This window comes from Medicago sativa, chromosome 4, assembly GCF_051527215.1.
Source record: "Medicago sativa cultivar Bolivia chromosome 4, Bolivia_mono, whole genome shotgun sequence".
NCBI lineage: Eukaryota > Viridiplantae > Streptophyta > Magnoliopsida > Fabales > Fabaceae > Medicago > Medicago sativa.
Genome location: NC_140752.1, coordinates 62,819,259 through 62,847,078, shown reverse-complemented (window position 1 = coordinate 62,847,078; position 27,820 = coordinate 62,819,259). Strand labels below are relative to the sequence as shown.

Below are 27,820 nucleotides of genomic sequence, written 5' to 3'. Positions count from 1 at the left end.
CTATGCAGGCGAGACCGTATTCTGGAGCTGTTTTCTTGTCCTGTAGCGTGGACACAAAACAGAGTAGTGGAGAACGTGGTTATATAATTCGTACAAAGTACAATGTCAACGCTTTCTTCCAAATTGCAAGCACACGCCTTCAAACACCTTTGAAATGACCGTTGCAAACTTCACTAATCCTTTGTTTGTGTTTTCGAATCCAATAGACAGCTTTTGCAATGATAATTCTTCAATTCTTGATTCTTTGCAAATCCAGTTGAGATTCAGCTTCTGGTGAAATAGCTTCTGATGAGGCAGCTTCTGATGATGCAGCTTCTGATGAAGTGACTTCTGCAGCTTCTGATGGTGCAGCTTCTGATGATGTGGCTTCTGGACCTCTTGTCTTCAGAAGCACTATTCTTCAGGAGCAGCTTACTTCAGGAGCGCTATTTCTTCAGGAGCAGCTTTGACTTCAGGAGCGCTTTGCCTTCAGAATCATCTAAGCTTCATTTTCTTTTGCTCTTTATTTGCTCATTCAGAACCAATGATGATGTAACTTTATAATTATGGTCCTGTACACTTGAACAAATATTAGCTAGTCCAATTTACAATTTTTAATACCTTGTTATCATCAAAACTCTTTAAGGTTCATTGTTAAACACATTTTGTTCCAACAATCTCCCCCTTTTTGATGATGACAAACAAAAGTATTTAAAATTGATCAATTGTTGTTAATCTAATTAACAAGTTGACTTTGGGGTTCTGAGGTTTGTAAGCTCAGAATCTGAGGTTTGTAAGCTCAAACTCCCCCTGAGTCTGATAGTCTTTAAGGTGAGGTTTGTAAGCTCCCCCTAAGTTCTATCCAGATTAATTAAATTCATTTTTCGCACAATAAAAATATCAGAGCTTTTTAAAAAAAAATTGAATCATTGGAAGAATTAACTTATAGATAAGAAGAATGGTTCAATTAATTTTACTTGAATTTTGATACTCCTTCGTTCGTTCATAGCTTATACCAATAAGGTAAAAAATGATAGAAGTTTTTCAAAAATTTCAAATGCCATTAATATATAATGGGGCTCAGAGCCTTTAAATACTTGTCACATATACTCCCCCTTTTGTCATTATCAAAAAAAATTGAAATAAATTTAAGCATAAAAGACAAAAAGATATGAGAAAAACTCAAACATGAGAGAGTATAATAGGAAATTAACTAAATAAATAAAAAAATATATGAACATGAATATCTAAAATATCAGAAGCAGCTAAGCAGTCAGAATCAGTAAGCATTCAGAAGCAGAGAGAATTAAAGCAAGATGGTTTCAGAAGCAAGGACTAGGAATTTTAAAACAAACAACAAACAAAAAGAAAAACACAAGGGTGTGCAACTAAGAGTTGGTTTGATGTTGTTTCTTCATCTCCTCCATTTCTTCAATCTTCTTCTGCAACAGTTCTTCAAGCTGTTGTTGCCTCTGGAGAAGAGCCTGTTCCCTTTCCTTAGCTTCTTGCTGCTGCTGTGCCATCTGTTTCTTCAGAAGCTTACACAACCTTGCTTCTCTGGTCAAGTAATCCGTTTCTAAGAAGAAAGGCTGGTTTGCCAGGAGCAGTGTAGAACTTCTTACTCTAAGACTCTGATTCAGATGCTCCATTAACTTCCTGACTGAGGCTTGCTTGACTCTGATGCATTTAGCCTTGATCTCTTCAATAAGCTCAGCTGCCCGGTTCTGAAGAGATGCCCAGGAGTCTTCATATGCACTTATGAGATCAATTGTCCTTCGTTGATCCACAAGATTAAGCAACTGACTCAGGATTGTGAGAAGCTCAGCATTGATATATCCAGATTCCAGGATGTTTGTGGGTGGATGTTCAAGGGTTTCAAGATCAGAATCACTGATTTCCAGATCTTGAACAGGGTTAGGAACTGGAATGGTAAGGTGTGTTTGTGTGTTTGAAGATGAAGGCTGGTCAGAGGCAATGTGAGTGGTAGAGGTTGAAGCTTGAACATTGACTAGAGAGATGTCAACATCCATGGGAGTTGGTTCTGGGGAGTGTTCAGGTAAAGGTTGAAAGTCAGTTTCTATTGATGGTTGTTGTGGTGAAGTTGATGTTTAAGTGTTGAGTTGGGGGTCAATGGTAGCTGTTGGTGATTGTGGGGGTGTTGTGGGTTTATGTGGTTCAGGTGTTTGTTGATGGGGGTTTTCTGAAACAACATTTTCAGAAGCAGCTGCTTCTGGAGTTGCTTCAGAGGCCTTTTCTGAAGTAGATTTGACTATGGGTAACTCACCTGAATAGTGGAGAGCAAGATTGTCTAAGACAGAAGTGTCTTCTATTGGTTCAGGTACAGATGGTGAAGAAGGTGAAATGGGGATAGAGGTGACTGGAATCTGAATTACCTGATCTGCAGGGCCAGCTTCAGAAGTGATCTTCTGTGGATCAGCAGCTTGAGGAACTACTTCTGAAGTTCCCTCTTCTGGAGCATTTTCAAAAATGAGCATCATATCGTCCCTCATCATCCTTCTATTGTGAATCTCCATTACAGAAGGCTTAGCATCTTTGTTACCACCCAGAAGAGTGTTGTAGTAGTTTTGCAGCAGGACATCATCCTTCTTAACAATTTCTTGAAACCTTCCTTCTGCATCCATTCTACAAGCTTTAGCAACTATCTCCTCTGTGATGATTACGGGAATACCCATCACTTCAGACCTTATCTCAAGGCTACTGAAGGAAGTGGGATTCAACTCAATCTCCTTCTTTCCTTTCTTCAACCCAGCTGGTTTATCTGCTGCCTTCACAGACTTTCTATTGACAATTTCAGCCCTTAACCAGAAATCTTTGACCAAGTTCACATATGTTGGCCCATTTAGCATGTTGAAGTAGCCAGACAGTTTCTGAGTTTCTACGTAACCTTCCATGTCCACTTCGTACTTCTTAAGTGAAGTGAAGTCCACTGGCGATTCTATTTGGACGATTAAGGAATTCCATGGAATATCCATAGTCTTCTCTTTGTAGATGGACCCAGATTCTGATATGCTTTGCTTGTTTGATGTAGATTCTGAAACTTTTGAGCTTGATGATGCCATTTGATGATTGACGAAGATTTGAAGAAGATGAAGATTTTAGGGTTCTAAGTTTGAGAGAATGCGCTTACTTCGCAAGAGGTTTGAGAGCAAATGTGTTTGTTGTGAGTGAGTAGTGTGTGAATTGTCAAAGTGTTAAAAGTAAAACGATTGCAATTCAAAAGAGACAAACAAACATAACATTAATGACAAAATTGGGGGCGCGTGAAAAGTACTTTCAAAGCTATTAAATCATCATTGCCCTTTTAGTTATACACCAACACATACAGGCCACGTAAGAAGTTCACAGAGTAACTACCAAATTAGTGGGCCAGAAGTTACTTTAAAAAGTAACTCCCAACGTTTCCACTAATTCAACTATTCAGAAGCAATAAATCCAGCTTCTGGACTTCAGATGCTGACGTCATCAGAAGCGAGTTTTCCTCAGAACCTCAATAAAGAGCTTCTGATGGACTACTGCTTCTGAACTAACTTCAGAACTTAAAATCCTATTCAGGAGCAAGCAAACATCTAATCAGACACGTAATGCATGTTCAAATTTTTCTTTATAAAATCAAATCTTTCAACAGTTAAAGGCTTAGTAAATATATCAGCCCATTGATTTTCAGTATCAATGAATTGTATATCTAAAATTCCTTTTTGAACATAATCTCTGATAAAATGGTGTTTGATTTCAATGTGCTTCGCTCTTGAATGCAAAATTGGATTTTTAGACAAACAAATAGCAGCAGTATTATCACAATAAATGGGAATACTGTTAGCAGTTATCTGATAATCTTCCAACTGATGTTTCATCCAAAGTAGTTGTGTACAACAACTTGCAGCTGAAATGTATTCTGCTTCTGCTGTAGACATAGCAATAGTTGTTTGTCTTTTGCTAGTCCAGGATATAAGATTATCACCCAGAAATTGACAATTGGCACTGGTTGACTTTCTTTCAATCCTATCACCAGCATAATCAGCATCACAGAATCCAATTAGCTTATAATCTAAGGATTTCCTATAAAGGAGTCCAAGATTAGTTGTTCCTTTCAAATACCTGAAGATTCTCTTGACAGCAGTCATATGAGATTCTCTAGGATCTGATTGGAATCTTGCACACAAGCATACACTGAATAAAATATCTGGCCTAGATGCAGTGAGGTATAACAAAGAACCAATCATACCTCTATACAGCTTCTGATCTACTTTAGCTCCTTCATCTTCTTTGCTTAAGTTGCACGTAGGGTGCATTGGAGTGTTCATCACTTTACAATCTTCAAGTTTGAACTTCTTCAGAAGCTCCTTTGTGTACTTTGATTGATGAACATAGACTCCATCTTTGCATTGATTGATTTGAATGCCCAGGAAGAACTTCAGCTCTCCCATCATGCTCATTTCAAATTCATCCTGCATTAACTCAGAAAATTCCTTGCAAAGAGATGCATTAGTAGAACCAAATATTATATCATCAACATATATTTGCACAACAAGAATGTCTTTCTCAAGGGTCCTTCTGAAGAGTGTAGTATCAACCTGTCCTCTTTTAAAATGATTTTTGATTAAGAAATTACTTAGTCTATCATACCAAGCTCTGGGAGCTTGTTTCAAGCCATATAGTGATTTCTTCAGTTTAAAAACATGGTCAGGATATTTAATATCCTCAAATCCAGGAGGTTGCTTGACATACACTTCTTCTTCTATGACACCATTTAGAAATGCACTCTTGACATCCATTTGATATAATATTATGCCATGATTAACTGCATAGGAAAGAAGTAACCTGATTGCTTCCAATCTTGCAACTGGAGCAAACGTTTCAGTGTAATCAATGCCTTCTTGTTGACTATACCCTTGTGCAACAAGCCTGACTTTGTTTCTTGTTACTTCACCTTGCTCATTCAGCTTGTTTCTGAATACCCATTTTGTTCCAATAATGTTCTTGTGCTGAGGTTTGGGTACCAGATCCCACACATCATTTCTTTGAAATTGATTCAACTCTTCTTGCATAGCTAGGATCCATCCATCATCTGAAAGTGCTTCATCAACTATTGTAGGTTCAATCATTGAGATTAGTCCAATCATTGACTCCTCTTGTCTGAAATGTGATCTTGTTCTTCTTGGACTATCTTTGTTTCCAATGATTAGCTCCTCAGGATGTGAAGACTTGTGTTTGAATGTGTTTCTGGGAGGATCTGCTTGATGTGAGCCATCTTGTGCTTCATCAGAAGCAGCTTCATCTAGTGCTTCTGATGTGGGTTCAGCTTCTGGACTATCTTCAGATTCAGCTATCTGATCAGGTTCTGGAGTAGCTTCAGGAACCTGTATCTCTGCAGAACTTTCACCTTGCTTTGAAGTTTTATCTTCAAGCTCCTTGTCATCAAATTTAACGTGCATAGATTCTTCAACACAAAGTGTTTCTGAATTATACACTCTGTATGCCTTTGACCTTTCAGAGTAACCTAAAAAGATTCCCCTTTGGGCCTTGGCATCAAATTTCTTTAGGTAGAGCTTGTTGTTCAGAATGTAACATGTACATCCAAATTGATGAAAGTAAGAGATATTGGGTTTTCTTCCTTTAAAGAGTTCATATGCTGTTTTCTCCAAAATAGGTCTAATATAGATCCTGTTTTGAACATAGCATGCTGTATTCACTGCTTCTGCCCAAAAATGTTTTGGTAAATTGTTTTCATGAATCATGGTTCTGGCCATTTCTTGTAAAGTTCTATTCTTTCTCTCTACAACCCCATTTTGTTGTGGTGTTCTAGGAGAAGAGAACTCATGGAAAATTCCATGTTTTTCACAAAAAGCTTCAAATGGCTCATTTTCAAATTCTCCACCATGATCACTTCTGACTTTCAAAATTTTTGATTCTTTTTCAGATTGAATTTGAGTGCAGAAGCTACTGAATACATCACACGCAACATCTTTACTCTTTATGAATTTCACCCAAGTCCATCTGCTGTAATCATCAACAATGACTAATCCATATCTACTTCCATATAGGGATGCAGTACTCACCAGTCCAAATAAATCAATATGGAGTAATTCTAAAGGTCTTGAGGTTGAAACAATGTCTTTGGTTTTAAAAGATGATTTCACAATTTTCCCTCTCTGACATGCACCACAGAGTGCATCTGAATGATAGTCAATGTCTGGTAGCCCTTTCACAAGTTGTAACTTACTAAGCTTAGAGATTAACCTCCAGTTAGCATGTCCCAACCTTCTGTGCCACATCCATTTCTTATCATTCACTGATAGTAGGCAAACCACCTTCTGATCAGCCAGTTCAGAAAAATTGATTTTATAGACATTGTCAACTCTCTTTCCCTTGAACACAATGGATTTGTCTTTCTTGTTGATTACTGTACAGTTGGGTTTTTCAAAAAGCACATCATAACCATTATCACAAAATTGACTAATGCTCAAAAGGTTATGTTCAAGACCATCTACCAACCATACATTATTAATTGAGGTAGAGGAATTACCAATAGTTCCTGTACCTATGATCTTGCCTGACTGGTTGCCTCCAAATTTCACATTTCCTCCCTCTTTCATTGTTAGGCTGAGGAACATGGACTTGTCTCCTGTCATGTGTCTTGAGCAACCGCTGTCTAGGTACCATGATCTTTGCTTTGGCACTGCTCTTAGACATACCTGCATCATTGACATTTTTAGATTTAGGTATCCATTGTTCTATGGGTCCTGGAAGGTTAGTACTTAAGGCTTTACTCTTCACTTCTTGTACCTTGTGCTGTGAGTTGGGTTGCTTCTGATTAACCATCACCTTAGGTTTTGGTACTTCAGAAGCAGTAACTGTCTTCTTCTGAAACTTAGACTTCAGAACCCCAGATTTTGGTTTCACCAGACTCTGAGGAATAGGTTCTGATCTTTTCAGGATCCTGACCTTTGAAGTCTTGGAATCAGATTTGATCATAGCCTTTGACTTAGAGTTCTTTGGCTTTGAAGTAATCTTAGCCTTAGGACTAGAAGCTTCAGGTTCTGATTGAACAACAGTTTCCAACTCAGCCCCTTCTGGTACAAAGAATGTTTTCAGACCTTCCTTGATGCATTCACAACAAGATTTTAGATTGGTTTTCTCAAGTTTCACTTCTGAAAAACCAATTCCTCTGCCATTGTTCTTGTAAATGCTATAAATCATAGAAGCCACTCTGCTTCTGTCAATGCCAGATATAATAAAATCTTCAAGAGCAATTTCATGGTTACTTAAAGGTTTTTCATTACACTTATCTTGTAGCTTCTGACATAAGAACCTGAGCTGATCTTCATATGTTTTACACATGAAGTCAAAGCCCCTAAGTTTTTGTTCAGAAGCTTTCAGATCCAATAGAGTTGATTTTTGCTGTTGTACCAAATCAGCATATTTTTCTTTTAAATCCTTCAACTCATTGGTTCTTACTTCAAAATGTGTAAGAAGTTCTTTAAGTGACTCAACAAGTTCATCTCTGGGAATTTTGGAATATACCTCGTTTTCATCTTCTGAGTCTGAATCTGATCCAGCTTCTGAAGTTGCTGTTGCTACCAACCCAACAGCTACCTTTGCATCTTCATCAGCTTCCTCTTTATCAGATCCAGATTCACTACCCAAATCATCCCAGGTTGCCATTAAACTCTGCTTAATCTGCTTCTTGAGTTTGCTTGGTTTGAATGTAGACCTCTTTGGCTTGTCCATTGACTTTTCTCTTTGAAGATCAGGGCATTCAGCAATGAAGTGTCCAGGCTTCTTACAGTTGAAGCATCCCTTCTGATCTTATTTCTTTGAGCTTCTGGAGTTACCCCTTCTGGAGAGAAACTTTCTGTTCTTCTTGGCCAGATATTGAAGTCTGTTTGAGAGCATGGCCATTTCAGCAGCATCTGGTTCAGAATCTGAACTTGACTGTTCTTCCTCTTCAGATTCAATTACTTTGAGAGCTTTTGATGACTTGCCTTTGGATGGAAGAGCTATTGATTTACTCTTCTTAGTAGACTCATGTTCATTAAGACTTAACTCATGAACTTTGAGAGAACTAACAAGATCTTCGACACTTAAAGTGTTTAAATCTTTAGCTTCCTCAATGGCAGTCACCTTTGGTCTCCATCTGGCAGGTAAGCTTCTGAGTATCTTGCTTACATGATCAGAAGCAACATAGCTCTTCTTTAGAATCTGTAGCCCAGAAACTAAGGTTTGAAACCTTGAGTACATCTCCTCAATAGTTTCATCATCCTTCATCTTGAATAACTCATACTGATGTACAAGCAGGAGAGCCTTTGCTTCTTTGACCTTCTTGCTTCCTTCATAATTTGAACAGAGAGAAGCAAACATAGCTTTAGCAGTGGATTTGTCACTCATCTTCATGTATTCTGCTTTGGGTATGGCAGTGACAAGAGCTCCTCTGATAATATGATGCTTCTTGTAAAGTTTCCTCAGTTCTGGAGTATGTTTCTTTCTATCCACAGCAGCTCCTTCTTCATCAAGGACTAAATCACCAACACCATCTTCCAGAATATCCCATAATTCTTCATCCAGGCTCATGATGTAACTGTAAAAGTTGGTCTTCCACCAAGAGAACTCTTCAGCATCTCCATTGAACTTTGGAACTTTTCCAACACTGGTTTTCTTACTATCACTATAATCATGTGAGACATGTTTATAGCTAGTATCACTAGAACCAGTAGGAGGAGGAGTAGACATGTTTTTCTCAGATCTTTGACTGTTGCACGGTTAAGTGTTACACAACAGACCAAGGCTCTAGATACCAATTGAAGGTGAGAAAAACACAAGAAGGGGGGTTGAATTGTGTTTTTAAAAATTCTTCGTTTCTCTTAAAAACTGAACACACTGATCAGAAGCTAGGTGAGACAGCTTCTGAAGTGATAATCAGAATCTAAATGCAGCGGAATAAAACAGATAGAGAGAAGAAGAACGACACAAAGCAATTATACTGGTTCCTTCCACAATCCGGAAGTAGTCCAGTCCCCCTTGCACTTCCAAGGAGATTTCACTATGAGTAATATCTGATTACAAATGCTCAAGCACACAAGCAAGAGACTTCCAATGCTCAAGCACACAAGCAAGAGACTTCCTTTGCTCAAGGACACAATCAAGAGACTTCCTGCTCAAGCACAACTGCAAGAGACTTCCTAACTAAACAAAATTACACAGAAAATTGTTTAAGGTTGAACACTTGATATACAATCAGAGGTGCTCACAATACAAATCAGATACAGACTCAATGGACTTAAGAATTTCTAAGATATGACTTTGAGACACAGAAATATTAAGTGAATGCAGAACAATTTCAGCAGAGGTTTGGTACTTGTGAAAATCTTGTGAGTCTTTTGTTTAGCGTTCTTGCATTACCAAATCTCTAGGTCTTCACTCCTTTATATAGAGGTGTGAAAGAGACGTTGTGAAATTGCCAGCACACCAAAGAGTCGTTGTTGAAGCTTGATCTTTCACCAATGATCTTTTGCCTGATTTGGTTGTTGTCCTATGAAGAACAAATTTGAAATCCATTCCTTATCCAAAGGAACATCTATGCAGGCGAGACCGTATTCTGGAGCTGTTTTCTTGTCCTGTAGCGTGGACACAAAACAGAGTAGTGGAGAACGTGGTTGTACAATTCGTACAAAGTACAATGTCAACGCTTTCGTCCAAATTGCAAGCACACGCCTTCAAACACCTTTGAAATGACCGTTGCAAACTCCACTAATCCTTTGTTTGTGTTTTCGAATCCAATAGACAGCTTTTGCAATGATAATTCTTCAATTCTTGATTCTTCGCAAATCCAGTTGAGATTCAGCTTCTGGTGAAATAGCTTCTGATGAGGCAGCTTCTGATGATGCAGCTTCTGATGAAGTGACTTCTGCAGCTTCTGATGGTGCAGCTTCTGATGATGTGGCTTCTGGACCTCTTGTCTTCAGAAGCACTATTCTTCAGGAGCAGCTTACTTCAGGAGCGCTGTTTCTTCAGGAGCAGCTTTGACTTCAGGAGCGCTTTGCCTTCAGAATCATCTAAGCTTCATTTTCTTTTGCTCTTTATTTGCTCATTCAGAACCAATGATGATGTAACTTTATAATTATGGTCCTGTACACTTGAACAAATATTAGCTAGTCCAATTTACAATTTTTAATACCTTGTTATCATCAAAACTCTTTAAGGTTCATTGTTAAACACATTTTGTTCCAACAGTGACATGGGAGAAATAAGTTGTGTTTTGCGAATGAATTGGTGTCTTCATACACCTTACGGCACACCACTTTTAATTATGTCAAACTGTTATCGAAGTGTTTCCTTAAACAACGGCATGATTCTGTCACGAGGTCGATAAAGTGGAATGTGTCCAATGTGAATGGCATGATTTTAAATGTTGATGGGAGCAGTCTTGGTAATCCAAGTGTTTTCGGTTTTGGGGGTTTGCCCTGTAATGATGATGGTGCTTTGTATAACAACTTTGCGGGAAACATTGGTTTTTCAAATATCATGCATGCAGAACTCTTGGCAGTTTATCATGGATTGAGAATGGCTTGGGAATTTGGCATGTCAGAGTTGGTGTGCTATTCCGATTCTAAAACAGCAATCAAGTTGATTAAGGAACCTGTTAACGACTTACATCACTATGTTGTGATCCTTCATAACCAACCAGGAGCTGCTATCTCGAGATTGGCAAGTGGAATTAGTTCATACATTGAGGGAAGGTAATGCCTCTGCACATTACCTTGCAAAGATTGGGGCTAGCTCTCTTGAGACATACTAGTCCTTTGATGCACCTCCAGTTGGAATCAGCAACCTCCTACTAGCGGATGTTAGTGGGATCTTCTTCCCTATATAGTTGTTTCTTTTTTTCTTTTTTCTTTTCTTTTTGCATTTTGTTACCCAAAAAAACTACTAGTTTATTCAACTAGTAGTTTATATTTTCATTTGTTTAGGCCAATTTCCAAATTTAGGTGTCAATTTATCTTAAAAAATAATTTAGGTTTCGAGTTGTATTATTTCTTCTTTTGTTTTTTTGGTCAATTTTGTATTATTTATTCTAATTATTTTTATTTGGGACAATTGTTTTGTTGGTCAATCAATGAATTAAACAATGGACTCGTCGAACTTTCCTTACGTACTTGACCCCGTTGGTTATGTACGAATGCTTGGCCTATTCAGGGTTGATCTTTTACTCGTGTGTTTTTTTTTCCTCTTTAAGAACTTGTCATGAAATTAAAATTATCCATTTATTGTATCGTATTGGATTATATGTTACCTCTAGATTTTATAGTGGACAAGGTTGTAAAATAATCTAGGGTAAATCAACACAAGAAAATTCACTCAAATTACAAACCAAACCATAATTGATGTGGTCCCTTAAAAGTAAAAGTTAGTTCATGTACATGAGTGGTAGTTGGAGTTTTGGATAATTTTCATGTACTATCAAAATTTTCACCATAGAATTTTTGCTATGTTGCCTGTATATTTACTTTAATTCCTTAAAGCATTTTTCAAATTGTGCAGAGGTTGAGTTGAATGTTATATCTAGACCCAACAACTTGCCATTATTCAGGAACTACTACATAAGATCTTAGGTGTAACACAACCAAACTTTAACCAAACTATTTCAAACCATAAAAAAGTTTGTTGGGGGTTGAGATTGAGAAATTGACATGTTCATACTCATGAACAGTCACATGCACAAAAACTCTTCCACTCACACACACAACTCTTTTCTCTCTTTATAAAATACTTTCCAACTCCAAGTCTCTCTCCACCAAAATTCTAAAAACCTTCTTGTGATTTTACTTTACCAAATAATCTCAAATGGAGTTCCTCTCTTTACTTTATGTGTTTCTAGCATTGTACATATGTTTCCTAATTTGGAAACTATTCGATCAAAAGAGGGACCAAGAGTGTTACATATTAGATTACCAATGTTACAAGCCAACACAAGATAGAATGCTAGGGACTGAGTTTTGTGGCAAATTAATCAGAAGAACAGAAAATTTGGGTCTAAATGAGTACAAATTTCTGCTCAAAGCCATTGTAAGTTGCGGCATTGGCGAACAAACTTACGCCCCAAGAAATGTCATTGAAGGCCGCGAAGCATCCCCAACACTGAACGACGGGATCTCAGAGATGGAAGAGTTTTTCGACGACAGCATTGCAAAACTCCTTGCAAGATCAGCTATTTCCCCTTCCGAAATCGATGTTCTTGTTGTCAACATCTCAATGTTCACCTCTGTTCCCTCACTATCGTCGCTTATCATTAATCGTTACAAAATGAGACACGACGTAAAAGTGTACAATATCACTGGAATGGGTTGTAGTGCTAGTCTTATATCAGTAGATATTGTTAAAAACATTTTCAAATCACAAAGAAACAAGTTAGCACTTTTGGTCACATCAGAGTCTCTTAGTCCAAATTGGTATCCTGGCAATGATAGATCAATGATCTTAGCCAATTGTCTTTTTCGCACCGGTGGTTGTGCCATTCTTTTGACAAACAAAAGATCCTTAAAGAACAAAAGTATATTGAAATTGAAGTGTTTAGTCAGGACGCATCACGGCGCCAGAGATGACTCGTATAATTGTTGCCTTAAAAAGGAAGACGAGCATGGTACGGTTGGTTTTTATTTATCAAAAACTCTCCCATTGGTAGCAACAAGAGCTTTTGTTGAGAATTTAAGGGTAATTTCACCCAAAATTTTGCCAATAAGAGAACTTCTTAGGTTTCTGGTTGTATCACTTTTTAAGAAACTCAAGATAGTTAGTTTTTCTAGTTCTAAGTCTTCTAGTGGTGGAGGAACAAGAACTACTAAATCACCATTGAATTTTAAAACTGGTGTTGATCATTTTTGCCTCCATACAGGAGGAAAAGCAGTGATTGATGGAATTGGAAAGAGTTTAGATCTAAGTGAATATGATCTTGAGCCAGCAAGAATGACACTACATCGTTTTGGTAACACTTCTGCTGGTAGTTTGTGGTATGTGTTGGGGTACATGGAAGCAAAAAAGAGGCTCAAAAAAGGTGATAGGGTTTTTATGATAAGCTTTGGTGCTGGATTCAAATGCAATAGTTGCTTATGGGAAGTGATGAAAGATGTTGGAGATGCAAATGTTTGGGAAGATTGTATTGATGATTATCCACCAGAGTCGTTGATCAATCCTTTCATGGAGAAGTATGGTTGGCTCAATGAAGTTGAGGATGCAACCAACTTTGAACTTCCTGATTTTCTTAAGTGAAGGTAATTATAATTTCATTCATTGTTGTGGAATGAAATAGCAAACTTAAGAAGAAGAAAAAATTGAAGGGGTATCTTAATTTTTTTTACTAGATTTCTTGACAAGGATCAAGGTGATTGTGATTGTGCATTAATTAATTTGATTATTATGTATAATGATATACACTTGTTATTATTATTATTATTATTGAAACCTTGATCAATGGTTTATCACCAATAAGGAGTTTGTTTACTTTCTGTTCATCTTTTAATTTGTTTATATATACATATATTGTGGGGACCTGGTTGGTTTCTTTTTAAGTGAAATAGATACTTCAATTTGAAGAGAGAAATAGTTCAATTTCAGATAATTCAATTTGAAGAGAGAAATAGTTCAATTTGAAGATAGTTACTTGGTAGTTGTGTTAGTCAGAACAGGACAATTTTAACTTAGGTTGATAAAATATTAATGTGAATTAATTAGTGTGCTAGTTTATAGCTAGGGTGTATTGTACCTCAGGATCGGTACCCTGACGATGGACATCAAGCACTGCGGGCACCCACGCCCAAGGACGAAGGGTCTCGCATATCAAGGTCAAGCAAGCCAACTAGGATACAAAGTCCGTTGAGGAATCACTGAATGACTTAGACCCTATCTAGACAAGGAGGATTCGACTAGCCAATACACAAAACCCTTACCCGACACATGGTTCTTATCAATACCTCTGGGACTTGCACCATTTGTTGATTTGGGACTAACAATGATTGGATGGCACGATAACTCATAAAGCCCAAGAAGGAACGCTATAAAAAGAGTACTTAGCTTCTAAGGTAAGGATTGAATCATCTACGCAAGCACTCTCACCTTAAAACCCTAAGAAACCACCTGTGACCTGCCTGACCAGGGGAAAACCCTAAGAATGTGTTTCTAGACAAGAACATTGGCGTACACAGTGGGGTTACAATAAAACTTTATGATCACCTAGCTCCACTAACATCTTCAGCCACTCAAATTGACACCAACGTTATGAAACAATAATGCCCAAATGTTGTTAGTGAAGGCATGAATGATGTCGTACCGGAGAGACTCATGGCAACTTTGAGGAAGTTGCAAGAGAAAAACATGGAGCATCGGGCAAGACATGAGGAAGAAGACCATTTGAAGAAGGAAGCGAAGGCACTAAAGGAGGAGCTACTCCGTTAAATGGAGGGTCAAGAAGTTGAAACCTATAAACAAATAGAACATCGAGAGAAAGATATAGAGGGAGAGAGTTGGGGCAAGAAATGGAGAACCTCCATAACTAGTCACAGAGGGTGGAGACAACCAAATTATTTCCCAAGGTGTTTTAACCTTTCTCTGAAGAAATCCAAAATATTTTCATTCTTCATCACTTTCGTGAGCCAACCCTCGAGTCATACATCGAAACAAAGTGACCCCCAAATTCAGATTTCAACCTTCCAAACCCAAATGTTAATCAAATGTGGAAACAATACTCTATGCTGCAAAATGTTTGTAGGAAAATAGAAGGATGTAGCTCACAAATAGATTGTAATTAACATAGTGAAAGTGTTGCAAGTTTCAAATTTGTTTGATATGAAGCAACTGCAAACTTAGACCCTCCAAAATTTCCAAGACTTCTTGAGGGTGGAGGAGCATGATGAACAGTTGTCCACCATATCCTTCCAAAGAGTTTTGAGATCTAACACATTTAGTGAAACACTAACCCTACTGAATCCTAGGACTATGGACGAGTTAAGGCTTAGGGTGGAAAACATACCAAGGTAGAATAAGTTGTAAAATCCAAGGTGGTGTGAATTCTATTTAGCAGCAGGTCAGGATGTAGAGCAATGTAGAATCTTGCAAAATAGGATTGAGCATGTGAGCTGGGAAGTATGTATCAAAAACAAGCTTATGAGCGACAAAAGCCACAAGTTGGAAAATTCCTTGACCCACCTCCCAAACAAGCACCACAAACCATGGAAAGAAGAAACAAGAAGCATTTATGTAGAAGAAGATATTTTAGAGGATCAAAATGTGTCAACTTTTTTGTGATGAAAAAGAAAATTCGTAAATTTCATAAGAACAAAAATACGTAGTTAACTTTAGTTTAAATTTTACATTGTTAATTAAACAAAAATAGTTTATATTTTCATTTTTCTTGTTTTTATTTATTTATTTATTTATTTATTTTCTGTTTTAACCTTCAGGTTCCTGTGATAAATGGACACTAGTATTCTGGAGTTCGCGCGGCTGAGGGATTAGTAAAACATGGCTAAAAATTGTTACAGAAATAAAAACTGATTTATCCCAAACGATTCATCCTTTTATTCTTTTTATTTATGTTTATACCAAGTTTCAAATTTGAATTTAAAGAATATGCACCGTCAGTATAAACTAACGTGCAATAAAAATCCACTATTTTACAACATCACCTCCCTCTTTGTGTGGATATTTTTGAATAGGTTTTGTAACATGGAAGAATTGTTGTCTTCCCTTAATTAGGTGTCACTGTCAATTGAACTCTTCTAATTTAGGTTGTGGCTTGTATTATTTATTCTTATTATTTCAATTTTGGACAATAATTCTGTTGGTCAAACAATTAATTAGGCAATGAACTTGCATAACTTTCCATACCAGCGAGTGCTTGGCCTACTAAGGGACATTGACACACACAAAATTGATTTGGAGAATGAAAGATGTCTTCTACTCAAACTTATCCAAAGATTTATCTTATTCAATGTGTGATTTGTAGCAATGACTTCAAAGTAAAATCCTACGATTTTGCAATTATGTTTGCCTTCAATGATCATGGTAGTTAAAATTCCGATTTGAATGGTTAAATCCTACGATTTTGCGATTATGTTTGTCCTTAATCCTACGATTTTTTTTTTGTCTTATGCTATTTTATATGGATATATATATATGAATATAATTGAAATTTATGATTTTTGTATAATGTTACGATTAGTGTTGCGATTGCACGGTTTAAGATTTTAAATTCCCTTTACAATTTGCATTAAATCTTGACTTTAACTACCTTAGTTGAGAGTTTAAAAGCTGAGTTAAATCTTCTATCCAGATCCAACAGCTTTACATTGTGCAGCAGCTACTGCATATGATCTAGGTGTGCCACACCTAAAGGTTTTCCAAAACATTAAAATATTTTTATGTGAGTTGAGTTATTGACATATTAACTCTTATGAATACATCACTTAAAAAAAAAACACACCCTTATGAACACATTTAAATGCGCAAAAAACTGTTCCACCCACACACTCAACCCTTATAAAACACTTCCTCTAGCTTGAATACTTTCCCATCCTTCAAAACTCTCTCCACCAAAATTCTATAACCCCACTCTCTCTCAAATGGAGTTCCTCTCTTTACTTTATGTACTTCCACTATTGTACATATGTTTCCTAATTTGGAAACTATACGATCAAAAGAAGGACCAAGAGTGTTACATATTAGATTACCAATGTTACAAGCCAACACAAGATAGAATGCTAGGGACTGAGTTTTGTGGCAAATTAATCAGAAGAACCAAGAATTTGGGTATAGATGAGTACAAATTTCTCCTCAAAGCCATTGTAAGTTCCGGAATCGGCGAGCAAACTTACGCACCAAGAAACATCTTTGAAGGCCGCGAATCATCCCCAACACTGAACGACGGGATCTCTGAGATGGAAGAGTTTTTCAACGACAGCGTTGCAAAACTCCTTACTAGATCAGCGATTTCCCCTTCAGAAATCGACGTTCTTGTCGTCAACATCTCAATGCTCGCCATTCTTCCTTCTTTATCGTCGCGAATCATTAACCGTTACAAAATGAGACACGACGTAAAAGTGTACAATCTCACCGGAATGGGTTGTAGTGCAAGTCTTATTTCATTAGACATTGTTAAAAACATTTTCAAATCACAAAGAAATAAGTTAGCACTTTTGGTCACATCAGAGTCTCTTAGTCCAAATTGGTACACTGGCAATGATAGATCAATGATCCTAGCCAATTGTCTTTTCCGTTCCGGCGGTTGCGCGATTCTTTTGACAAATAAAAGATCCTTAAAAAACAGAAGCATACTGAAATTGAAGTGTTTAGTACGAACGCACCACGGCGCAAGAGAAGACTCTTACAATTGTTGCATTCAAAAGGAAGATGAGCAGGGTAGGCTTGGTTTTCATTTAGGGAAAACTCTCCCAAAAGCAGCAACAAAAGTCTTTGTTGACAATTTAAGGGTAATTTCACCCAAAATTTTGCCAACAAGGGAATTGCTTAGGTTTCTTCTTGTGTTACTTTTCAAGAAACTTAAAATAGCTACTAGTTCTTCTAAGTCTTCAACTGGTGGAACAATATCTACAAAATCACCATTGAATTTCAAAACTGGTGTTGATCATTTTTGCCTCCATACAGGAGGAAAAGCAGTGATTGATGGAATTGGAAAGAGTTTAGATCTAAGTGAATATGATCTTGAGCCAGCAAGAATGACACTACATCGTTTTGGTAACACTTCTGCTGGTAGTTTGTGGTATGTGTTGGGGTACATGGAAGCAAAAAAGAGGCTCAAAAAAGGTGATAGGGTTTTTATGATAAGCTTTGGTGCTGGATTCAAATGCAATAGTTGCTTATGGGAAGTGATGAAAGATGTTGAAGATGCAAATGTTTGGGAAGATTGTATTGATAATTATCCACCAAAGTCTTTGGTCAATTCTTTCATGGAGAAGTATAGTTGGGTCAATGAAGTTGAGGATGTAAACAACTATGATCTTCCTGACTTTCTCAAGTGAAGGTAATTAATTTCATTCAATCATTGTGGAATGAAATACCAAAATTAAGTTAAGGTTTATTGTGCATTATTTTCTTTATTCTGTATTAATATACACTCGTTGTTATTATGATTGAAACCCTGATCAAGGGAATGGATTCTCTCAAATTCTTTTTTTGTCATGTGTTATCAATATCATTATTGATATTTTGACTCTTACTCTTTAATTAAAAACTCGTCTCACATGTTAATATTTAATGCTGAGATTGACAACACATGATAGAATTTTTCGTTGAGAGAATCCATTCCCGTCATCAATGGTTTATTGCTCAATAAAAAGTTTGTCTACTTTTTGTTCATCTATATAGTTTGTTTCAATATTGTGGGAACATTGTGGTTTTTTTAGTTAACTTGTACAAATCAATTTTATATACATATTCTTTAGCAATTGGCACATCATTTTTTATGAGTATGAATGAAGCTCGGTCCTACAAGGTTTACAACTCTTACATTAATTATCTACATCAACCTCTCATATTATTTTTGTTTCTATGATTTGAACAATGATTTTTAATGAAGAATCTGTGTTTTGTTCGTTGCTCTCGCTTTTTTTTGTTACCGTCGTTTAGCAATGATTAATTCTCGTCTCTAGCCACATGTTTAAAATGCTCAAATATTTTAGTATTTGGATCAATCAATCCTTGATTATTTTATTTCAAATTGAAGGAAATCAAGCATTCATCGTTCAAAACTGGTTTGTACTAGTGTGAAAAGAACATTTCTGACTAAAAATAAATTGTCTGGTATTTTCCTTTACTTCGTAAAAACTGGTATAAATTTATGATGGGGCTGAAAATATGTCATTTTTTAATGTTGAATAGCAATGAATGCTTGCTAAACTAAGTGAAGGGCCAATGGAAAATTTATTTTACACTGTCAAAACTTTAAGCCACTACACCACTCTCTTTTCCCTCTCTACTACTATCACCGTTAGGTTTGGAAAATTCACGATTGACCATGTAATTTTTTTTTTAACAAAGGACAATAATCATTAGAAACTCACACACGCAAATGAAAGAGTCAGAGTTGTAGGAGTTTAAAATTAGAGCATGGATATTGCTAGGAAGGAATTCAATCGCATCATTTAAATTGAATAAAATTTAATTTTTCTAAAAATATCTTTAAATAGAAGGTTTTTGGAGGGGCAGAGTTTTACTTGTATAAAATCGCACATTTATGATTCAATATGTTCGGTTTCCCATCCCACAGTTCTACGCTCTGTTCTCAATAAAAGACCAATAGTACCTTGCATAACAGAGGCCCTATATTTATATACTAATTAATGCATACTCTCGTACGAATATAATTTTATTTTGGAAAAAAGCCGTGCCACCTTGAAGTGGATAACAATATTGAACTAATATGAAGAAGAAGAAAAAGAAGTGTATTAGACGGGGTTATTTACACTTATTTTTAATATTTTTAAAGATATTGTAACTTTTGAATATTGTTTTTTAAGATAAAGAGCAAATAAGAGACCAAAAGAGCAATGGATAGATGCACTTATTATACGATATAAAAAAAAAAAAGTAAATATACAATATATGTCCAACCCAAATCACACCATAAACAACAACCAAAAATCAACAAAGCAAATTGAAATCAAAACAATGTTTATTGTTAATTTGTAATTTTAATTGTCAACTAAATTTTTTTAATTGTTAATTTGTAATTATTCATATCAAACCTAATTTTTTTTTGGTCACAAGTGTGTTACTTAACTCATACTAAAACTAACGTTTATATGCCTGATTATCGTGAAAAATTTCATTCATCATAAAGGATTAAAAACAAAAATGTAGCTGAGGCAAACTAGACTGTTTCAGTCTCTTAAATATAAAGTTGAAGTGTTAAATCAAAAGTTGGATATACATAACAATGAACATATGTGTGGTCCTTCTCAATAAAATAGAAAAATAAATATCCGTATTTGCAAAGCAGAAGACAGCAAGTGTAATTGCAACTTCTCATTTACTGCTATAATTTTTGTGCACCGTTTTAGGATAAGTCTTTCTCTTTTAATTAATCGCCGCTGAGTTTGCAACAGGTGATACAGATCTAACATAAGGCAACACTAGGTATTCAACCCGTGCGTTGCACGGGTTTCATCCAAATGCGTATATTTTTTCGCACAATGAGTTTCTTCTTTGATTAAAAAACAATTATTAAAATATTTTTAAACTTACTCCCTCGTCAAGTGAATATAAAATATATAGTGGATAAAATTTAACTTTGACACAAATAATGTTTATAAATTCATCTCTATTAAGGCATATGCAATTTATTTTTGAGCACAACTGAAACTTATGAACCGATTATTAACTAAGAGATGAAAACTAAAAAAGAGGAGAAATAACTATAATACGAAATTGAAAAGGTACCATCCAATAGTTGCTTGGAGAAATTGATGATGAACAAAACCCAAAATTTGTGTTATAATTCTTTTATGTTTTATTGACTTATTAAGGTAAAATATTTGGCAACTGTAAGAGTAATTTTATCTCCTATCATGCAATAGAAACAATAAATAATCAAGATATGAAGAATAAAAAAGAGAGGAAATAAACTATTATACAAAATTCAAGAGGTACCATCCAATAGTTGCTTAGAGAAAGTCATGATGAACAAAACCAAAAATTTGTACTACAAACATTTAATACTCATGCACAAAATCGTATATTTGTATAAAAAAAAGTTGAATTTAAATATTCTTGTTGGACAGTTGAAATTTATAAAACAAATTGCAGCATACCAACTTATTAATTAAAATTTTGCATTAATACAATGAACGAGTAAATGGTCATAGTTACAAAATAAGAGTTAAGGAATAGGAAGAATAGTAGTTTAAAGATTGGTGTGACAAAATTATTATAAATAAATAATGGGATAGTAGTACTTAATAAAAAAATGTAACTAATAATTTTATTTCAATAACTTATTTTAATTTGTAACTCACAACCTTTCATTAACCATTAATCAATTTATTTTACAATTTTCATAAACATAATTATTTTTTTACTAAATATAAACTACTATTATTAAATATAATTTTATTGATCATTTTATCTTGTCTTTTCTACTAAAACTACTATTTTTTTGACATCATATATTGTATTCTGCATGATATTAAAATATGTAAGTTGCAACCTTCCATAAAAAATTATTATTACATGAGCTTTAACAATTTTGCAATCTATATTTTTTTTAAATGTATATGAACAGGGTACAAATATAAAAGATAATGAAAATGTAAGTTTGAAAATAAACATAGATTTTTATTTTGACAAAAAATAAATAAATATAGAAGATAAGAATTACCACTACATTCATATAAAGTAAATTCTAAAATTAAAATAATTAATTTAAAATTATCTTTAAAAGTTACTGAATGATCTATATCATTTGCTATATAAAACAATGACAATACATATTAAATATATTTAATTATTTTTTGCAAATATTTTTTGCAAATTAAATATATTTAATATTTTAAACAATCTCTATAGATTTATTTTGATATGTAGAGAAAGGAAATCAAGAATATATAGTAAAAATACACCTTAAGAATAAATAAGACATATGAGAAATGTCTCTCACATAAAAAAAAATCGACACTAATATGAGTCACACATTTTTTTTCTAATTGCTACACATACAACCTGAAAAATACAACCTATGAAAAATAAAATTCTAAAAAACTGGCATCAGACTATGAATATATTGTGATATTTAATTTAGATAAGATCTTCACCTATCAACCTCTTTTTAGGGAATATATCAACCAAATTATTCCTTCCTTAAAAAAAATATGGACCGTAAATGTATATCCAAGTACAAAAATAAAATAAAAGTAAGGAAAAAGGAGGATTACCTCGCTCTAGAAAAGTAGAAAAGGAGAATCACCATGGAGGTAGAGGCAAGCAATCATGCATATATAGTGTTAAAATTTATTAGAAAAAATAAAACGTTCATTGTTTTAGTTTCCAATCTTCTGAATGAAATTTATTCCAAGCTGATGAATGAAATTTATTACAGTAGCCTAATATCATTTTTAATGTTTTTATCATAATGTTAGGATTGAATTTTCATATTTTTCTTTTCTAAGACTTTTCATGTTCTCTTGATTAGTGCATAGAAACAAACAAAAAAAGAAGAACAGTTTTTTTTTTGTGTGAATAATAAAATAGAATTTCATGGGGTTTAATTATAGTATTCTCAATGTTGTTTTAGAAAACCAAGTTTTATAGTAAAACTTAAATTAGAGTATGCACCTTTTGGCCTTGAACTTTACATTTATGGTATAAGTTTATTAGAGAAGTTCGCCAAAAAGGTGCAAGATTAGTATTAGTTACATGAACAACCTTCCGTTAAAATGCTTTTTCAGCTGATTTTTTTTTTTTTTGCATTATTACATGGCAACTTTCTATGGAACTAATAACAATAGAATAAGAAATAGTGAATAGTTTTAATTCACACAACATTATAACATTATGATTTAGTGGAGGATTAATGAGATATATCAAAGGGTGCAAAGTTATAAGTGATATGAGAAGTTTTTTTAAGAATGACAATTTAATTAGTATTAGAGAATGAGAAGCATTCCAAGATGTACCACATCATCACAGCTTTTGCGCAAGAATCATTCAAGTTTAGAATTTAAATATATATAGAAGATAGATAGATAGATATAAATAGTGAACAAAATGAACTATAATTTAAGATATAATGAACTTTGTAAATTGTAGTGTGAAGTAGAAAAATAATTAACTTATTAATTAACCAATAAAAAAATGCAAAAGAAACTTCTCTATCTTAATTTGAGTTTGGCCATGATTGTTGCGAGAAAAGTTTTAACAATGACCAAACACAAAACAAAAGCACATGCTATATTAATTGATATTGGTTCCTTATTACGTGTACATCTATTTGTGACAAAGTACCAAAACATAAGTTTCAAACAATTATTTACACATATAAAATCAATAGCGTAAAAAAATTAAATAAAAAGGGTTATAGAATGCAGGAAGTTATTTCTAAAATAAAAAAAGAAAAAGTAGGAAATTTCATATAATAAGTACTTGTTCGATAGACGATAACCTCATAACCACCAAGATATTCTCACACACCTAATCCAATGTGAAACTTTGTCGATTCAAAAACTTATAATCAAATGTGATTCAACCTTTCATTGATAAAATATGTGATTCTAATCTGAAAAGTTTAGAAATAAGAAATTTATGATTATTCAAATTATCTATGTGATATAATTAAAATGAGGAATAGAAAGAAAGACTCAAAATTAAAATTCTCAAAATTTATGCATTTTATTCCTCAGATTCTAGAAAGGAGAAAGTAAACTCAAACATATTGCCAATCTTCAATACACTAAACAAAACTGAATAAAGACATATGGAGCATGTTGAAACGGTTTGAGTTGGAATTCTTAGAGCCTCTGCATTCAAAATGGGCTATAACAGCATAATAACCAAGCAATTAATTAAAGAGTAAAATAGAGTAGTGTTTTATAATGGTTATGTAGCTAAAAAGACACCAATAAAATGAGAATAAATGAGAAGTTAGTGGCAAAGTATCAATAGAGAATGAAAAATTAGAGCTCATTTAGACATGCCACATCATCAAAACTCTTGCATAAGAATAGCTCAAGCTTCCAATTCAAAGATATATAGATAGATAATTTAAAGCTATAAGCATTAGTAACAGTTTCAAATAGTTTCAAATAATAATGAAAACGGCTGTGTGTGCTCTAGTATTTAGGTCTTGCTAACCTATACCTTAGTATTGGTTAAGGAATTCAAAAATAAAAATTTTTATCTTAAAAATATATGCTATTATATTTAATCAAGTACTCCCTCCGTTCCTTTTTAAGTGTCACTTTTGAAGAATTTTTTTGTTCCTATTTAAGTGTCACTTTACATAGTTCAATGCAACATTAAATGTTATTTTACTAATATTACCCTTATTTATTATTGTGGAGAGAGAAATATACTCCCTCCGGTCACTTTTATAAGCAAAACTTGACTTTTTAGATACATTGAATGATTAATGTATCTAGTATTTATTATAAACTAGATACATTAATTATTCAATGTATCTAAAAAAATGAAATTTTGTTTATAATAGTGATCGGAGGGAGTATGTAATAAGATATTAAATAAATAAGGTTATTATAGTAAAAATAGAAATTATTGTATCAAAAGTAGCAACATTTATTGATTGTCTTGGTTTGTGTAAAATGTTAAAATGTGACAATTAAAAAGGAACGGAGGTAGTAATAATTACATTACCTTTTATTAAAATTTTACTTGTTTCAGGTGATACAGATCTAACATACAGTAACATAATTTAAAGCTATAAACATTAGTAACAGTTTCAAATAGTACTGATAATAATGGAAACGGCTGTGTGTGCCCTAACATTTAGGTCTTGCTAATCAGTATCTTACGAGCATTGGTTAAGAAATTCATAAATAAAAGTTTTATCTTGAAAATATAAGAAGTTATATTTGACCAAATAATCATTATATTGTTTTTTATTAAAAATTTGTGTTATACTAACAAATACCCTCAGGGCATTATGTAAAGAATTCATATAAGAAATTTTATTTTGAAAACATAAGTCAAATACATGTAAAAGTTATAATTACTACTTGTTTTAGTTGTTTGACCTAACATTCTCGTTTTGTTTTTACATAGAAGAAATGGTAATAACCATCTGAAATTCACACTGAAAAGTGAAAGAGTCGGGTTTTAATCTTCGATTATGATATATCAACGCGCGACATAGCTATTTGGATATTTTTACTACCTCCGTCTCTAATTATAAGATTCTTTTGAAGAAAAAAATTGTTCCTTTTTATAAGACTCATTTGCTATTTCCAACTATATTAATGATTTCTTTACATTCATGCCCCTATTTATTATACATCTCTTTCTTCAATCAGCGATAAATTACAAGTTGAAAACATAAACTAACTCTCTCTTTCTTAAAGGATAAAATTGTAAAAACAATAGTAATTACAAACAACCTTAATACAAATATTCACTATCTTAATTCCCGTGATTTTGGCAAAAGGGTCTTATATATAGGGACATAGCTAGTACACCTCCGGTCACTAATATAAGCAAAAGTTTGATTTTTAGATTCATTCATTAAATGATGTATGTAGTCTTTATTATAGACTACATACATCATTTAATGAATGAATCTAAAAATCAAACTTTTGTTTATAATAGTGACCGGATGGTGTATAAGTTAAGATAGGGTTTGTACAGCTATGTGACATAATTAATAGAGAAAAAGGTTAGATAGCATAATATAAAATTAGTATTAAAGTGAGCAAGAGAACAATAATAGTAGGGTTGTGAATAATCAATTCAGCATTTGTAGAAGCTACCCAACGCTAATAAATGCAGACAAAGGGAACCCAATTTGGCCAAAGAACAAAATGTGATGCTAATTAAAGACCCATCCAATCGGGTGACTTATGGAAATCAAATCAAATACAATGTTGAATGCTCTTCTCCAACTCTTTTCTCATTATCATTCTGATTTATTCGCCGAATGTTTAGTTGTTGTAGAAATAAAGACAAGAAGGTACGGTTCTCTTTGGTGTTAATCATGTGGCTCTGGAATGGAACTGATCTTCTAGGGTTCAATCGTGAAATGAGTACACTCTTCGGTTACTATGACAAGTAAAAATTAATATTTTATATTCATTTATTAAATAATGTATGTATTTATATAAATCATTAATTGAATTAATCTAAAATGCAAAGTTCAACCAAATTACTTGATTGTCATGAGACATATAATATGATATATGGGAGTACAACTTCAATATCATTATAGTTTAGGCCCCAATAATTTTAATTATGTGTTTTACAATTTTCAAAAACTAAATTTTAAGTTTCATTTCTGCGTTGAGTTTCAATTATTTTTAGTTAAAATACTCAAATTTACTTAGTTTCACTAAGAATTCAAAAAAGTATAAAAAAAAAAAAAAACTCTGACAAAATAATAAAGATTTAAATTTATAAACACAATAAAAATATCAATTTTGACACCACGTAATATTAAAAAATTATATCAATTTAAAAAATGATTTTAATGTTATAAATTTTTTAATGTTATAAATTTTTTCTTTGTTTACTTAATAATAATTTTAAAAAAGTGGTGGTTGCATGAGGGTCCGGCAGGTAATTGTTGGGGTGGCAATGATGGTCGCATCAGTGGACAATTGTCGGAATAGTGGCAGTTAGAGATGGCAAGAGTGGTGGTTGGAAATAGTCGGAATAATGGATGGGGATGGCGGGAATGGTGGTCAAAGTGATTTTGCTAAAGTGAACGTTAAAACAAAAATCAGATTTTTCTTTTTTGATGAATCATAATTTTGTACTTTGGAGATTTAAGTGAAAACTATTTTTCCTTAAAAAAAAGGTGAAAACTATTTTAACACTAAGTAAAAAACAATTTACCCCATTTTCCTTAATTAGAACCACCTGAAGATAGTTGGGTGTGTTGCATCAAAAAACAAGAGTTGGGTATGGGTCAGCAAATGAGTTATTGACATTGCTGCAAAATTTGAATATATATCCTTTTAAGATGTTAGTCGAATGTTTGTACAGCATCTATATTTTATATTTTATTCATTCATAATTTTAGAGTCCCTTCCTATAAAGCTTGGATACTTCAAATACGGAGACGTACTCGTATCAAATACGTATTGGATATCAATACTTCACGGTTACTTACGGATACGTACCCACGAAGTATTGGAATTAATTATTTTAATTTTTAAAAAATATTTTATCGGATACTTAAAGGAAAATTTAATGGAGAAGTATATGATTCAATTTTAGATATGCACAAATAAAAAAAATTGGATTAATTTATATGATTCAATGAAGAGTAATCAATGTTTATTTTTTTCAAGTATTTTACATGCATATAAGTTTTAGTATACAAATTTTGTTAACGTATCTTAGACGTATCGTATCTTAAATTTTAAAAATTATTGTGTATGTGCTTTCGTATTATAACAAGTTATATTTATATTTTTCAATGATACCAACAAATAACAAATATAAGTTAAATTTTATGTTTTCGAATGACATCAACAAAATAGTATTTTTATAGTCAAATTTATTTAAGGGTATAATCGAAAGTGAAAAATGAATCTATTAAATTACTATAAAAATTAGTAGTATAATTTGGAGCATCACCAAAAAAAAAAACTAATTTTGGGCTGGAAAAGTAGGCATAAATTAATTACAGGGGTACTATCTCGTGTGGATTTCAACTAGAACCTATGACTAACAAAAATACAAAGAGATAACATCTCCTATATAAGATTTTTTTTTTTCCTATGATTCATAATACAGGTAGGAGCATATGCATCAATACAGGTATTCATAACTCGAGATAATGAGAGAAACGTGGTCTATCAAATAAAGTCGTGCTACTAAAACGATGAACAAGCTTTCAAAATAAATGAACATGTTTAGACCTAAGGATAGACAAGTTTTTTTCTCAGCCAATGGAAGATTAGGTGAGCAATATTGATGTCAAACAAGGGTTAGTCTATTTCTTTTTCGAGTCTACTGAAGAATATGTTGTTTCTGAAGACAGCAGACCTAGTTAAAGCTTAATAAAATAAAACGAGAGAATGAGACACTCAACCATTGTTTCATGTTTATAGCACCACTATTCACAAGAAGCGATAAGCTATGACATAAGTTT

General features: G+C 33.6%; 1 protein-coding gene and 1 pseudogene across 2 annotated transcripts; both read left to right on the top strand.

Moving 5' to 3' along the window:
• Window positions 1-11,596: 11,596 nt before the first annotated feature.
• Window positions 11,597-18,460, top strand: LOC146930539 (3-ketoacyl-CoA synthase 12 pseudogene; annotated as a pseudogene). Its single transcript, XR_015006418.1, has 2 exons — window positions 11,597-13,262; window positions 15,447-18,460. The product of XR_015006418.1 is annotated as a 3-ketoacyl-CoA synthase 12 pseudogene (transcript).
• LOC146930540 (3-ketoacyl-CoA synthase 12-like) lies at window positions 16,343-18,460 on the top strand. Its single transcript, XM_085702032.1, has one exon. It carries the CDS (start codon window positions 16,608-16,610, stop codon window positions 18,021-18,023), a length of 1,416 nt encoding a protein of 471 aa, XP_085558158.1. The 5' UTR covers window positions 16,343-16,607; the 3' UTR covers window positions 18,024-18,460.
• Window positions 18,461-27,820: the final 9,360 nt, after the last annotated feature.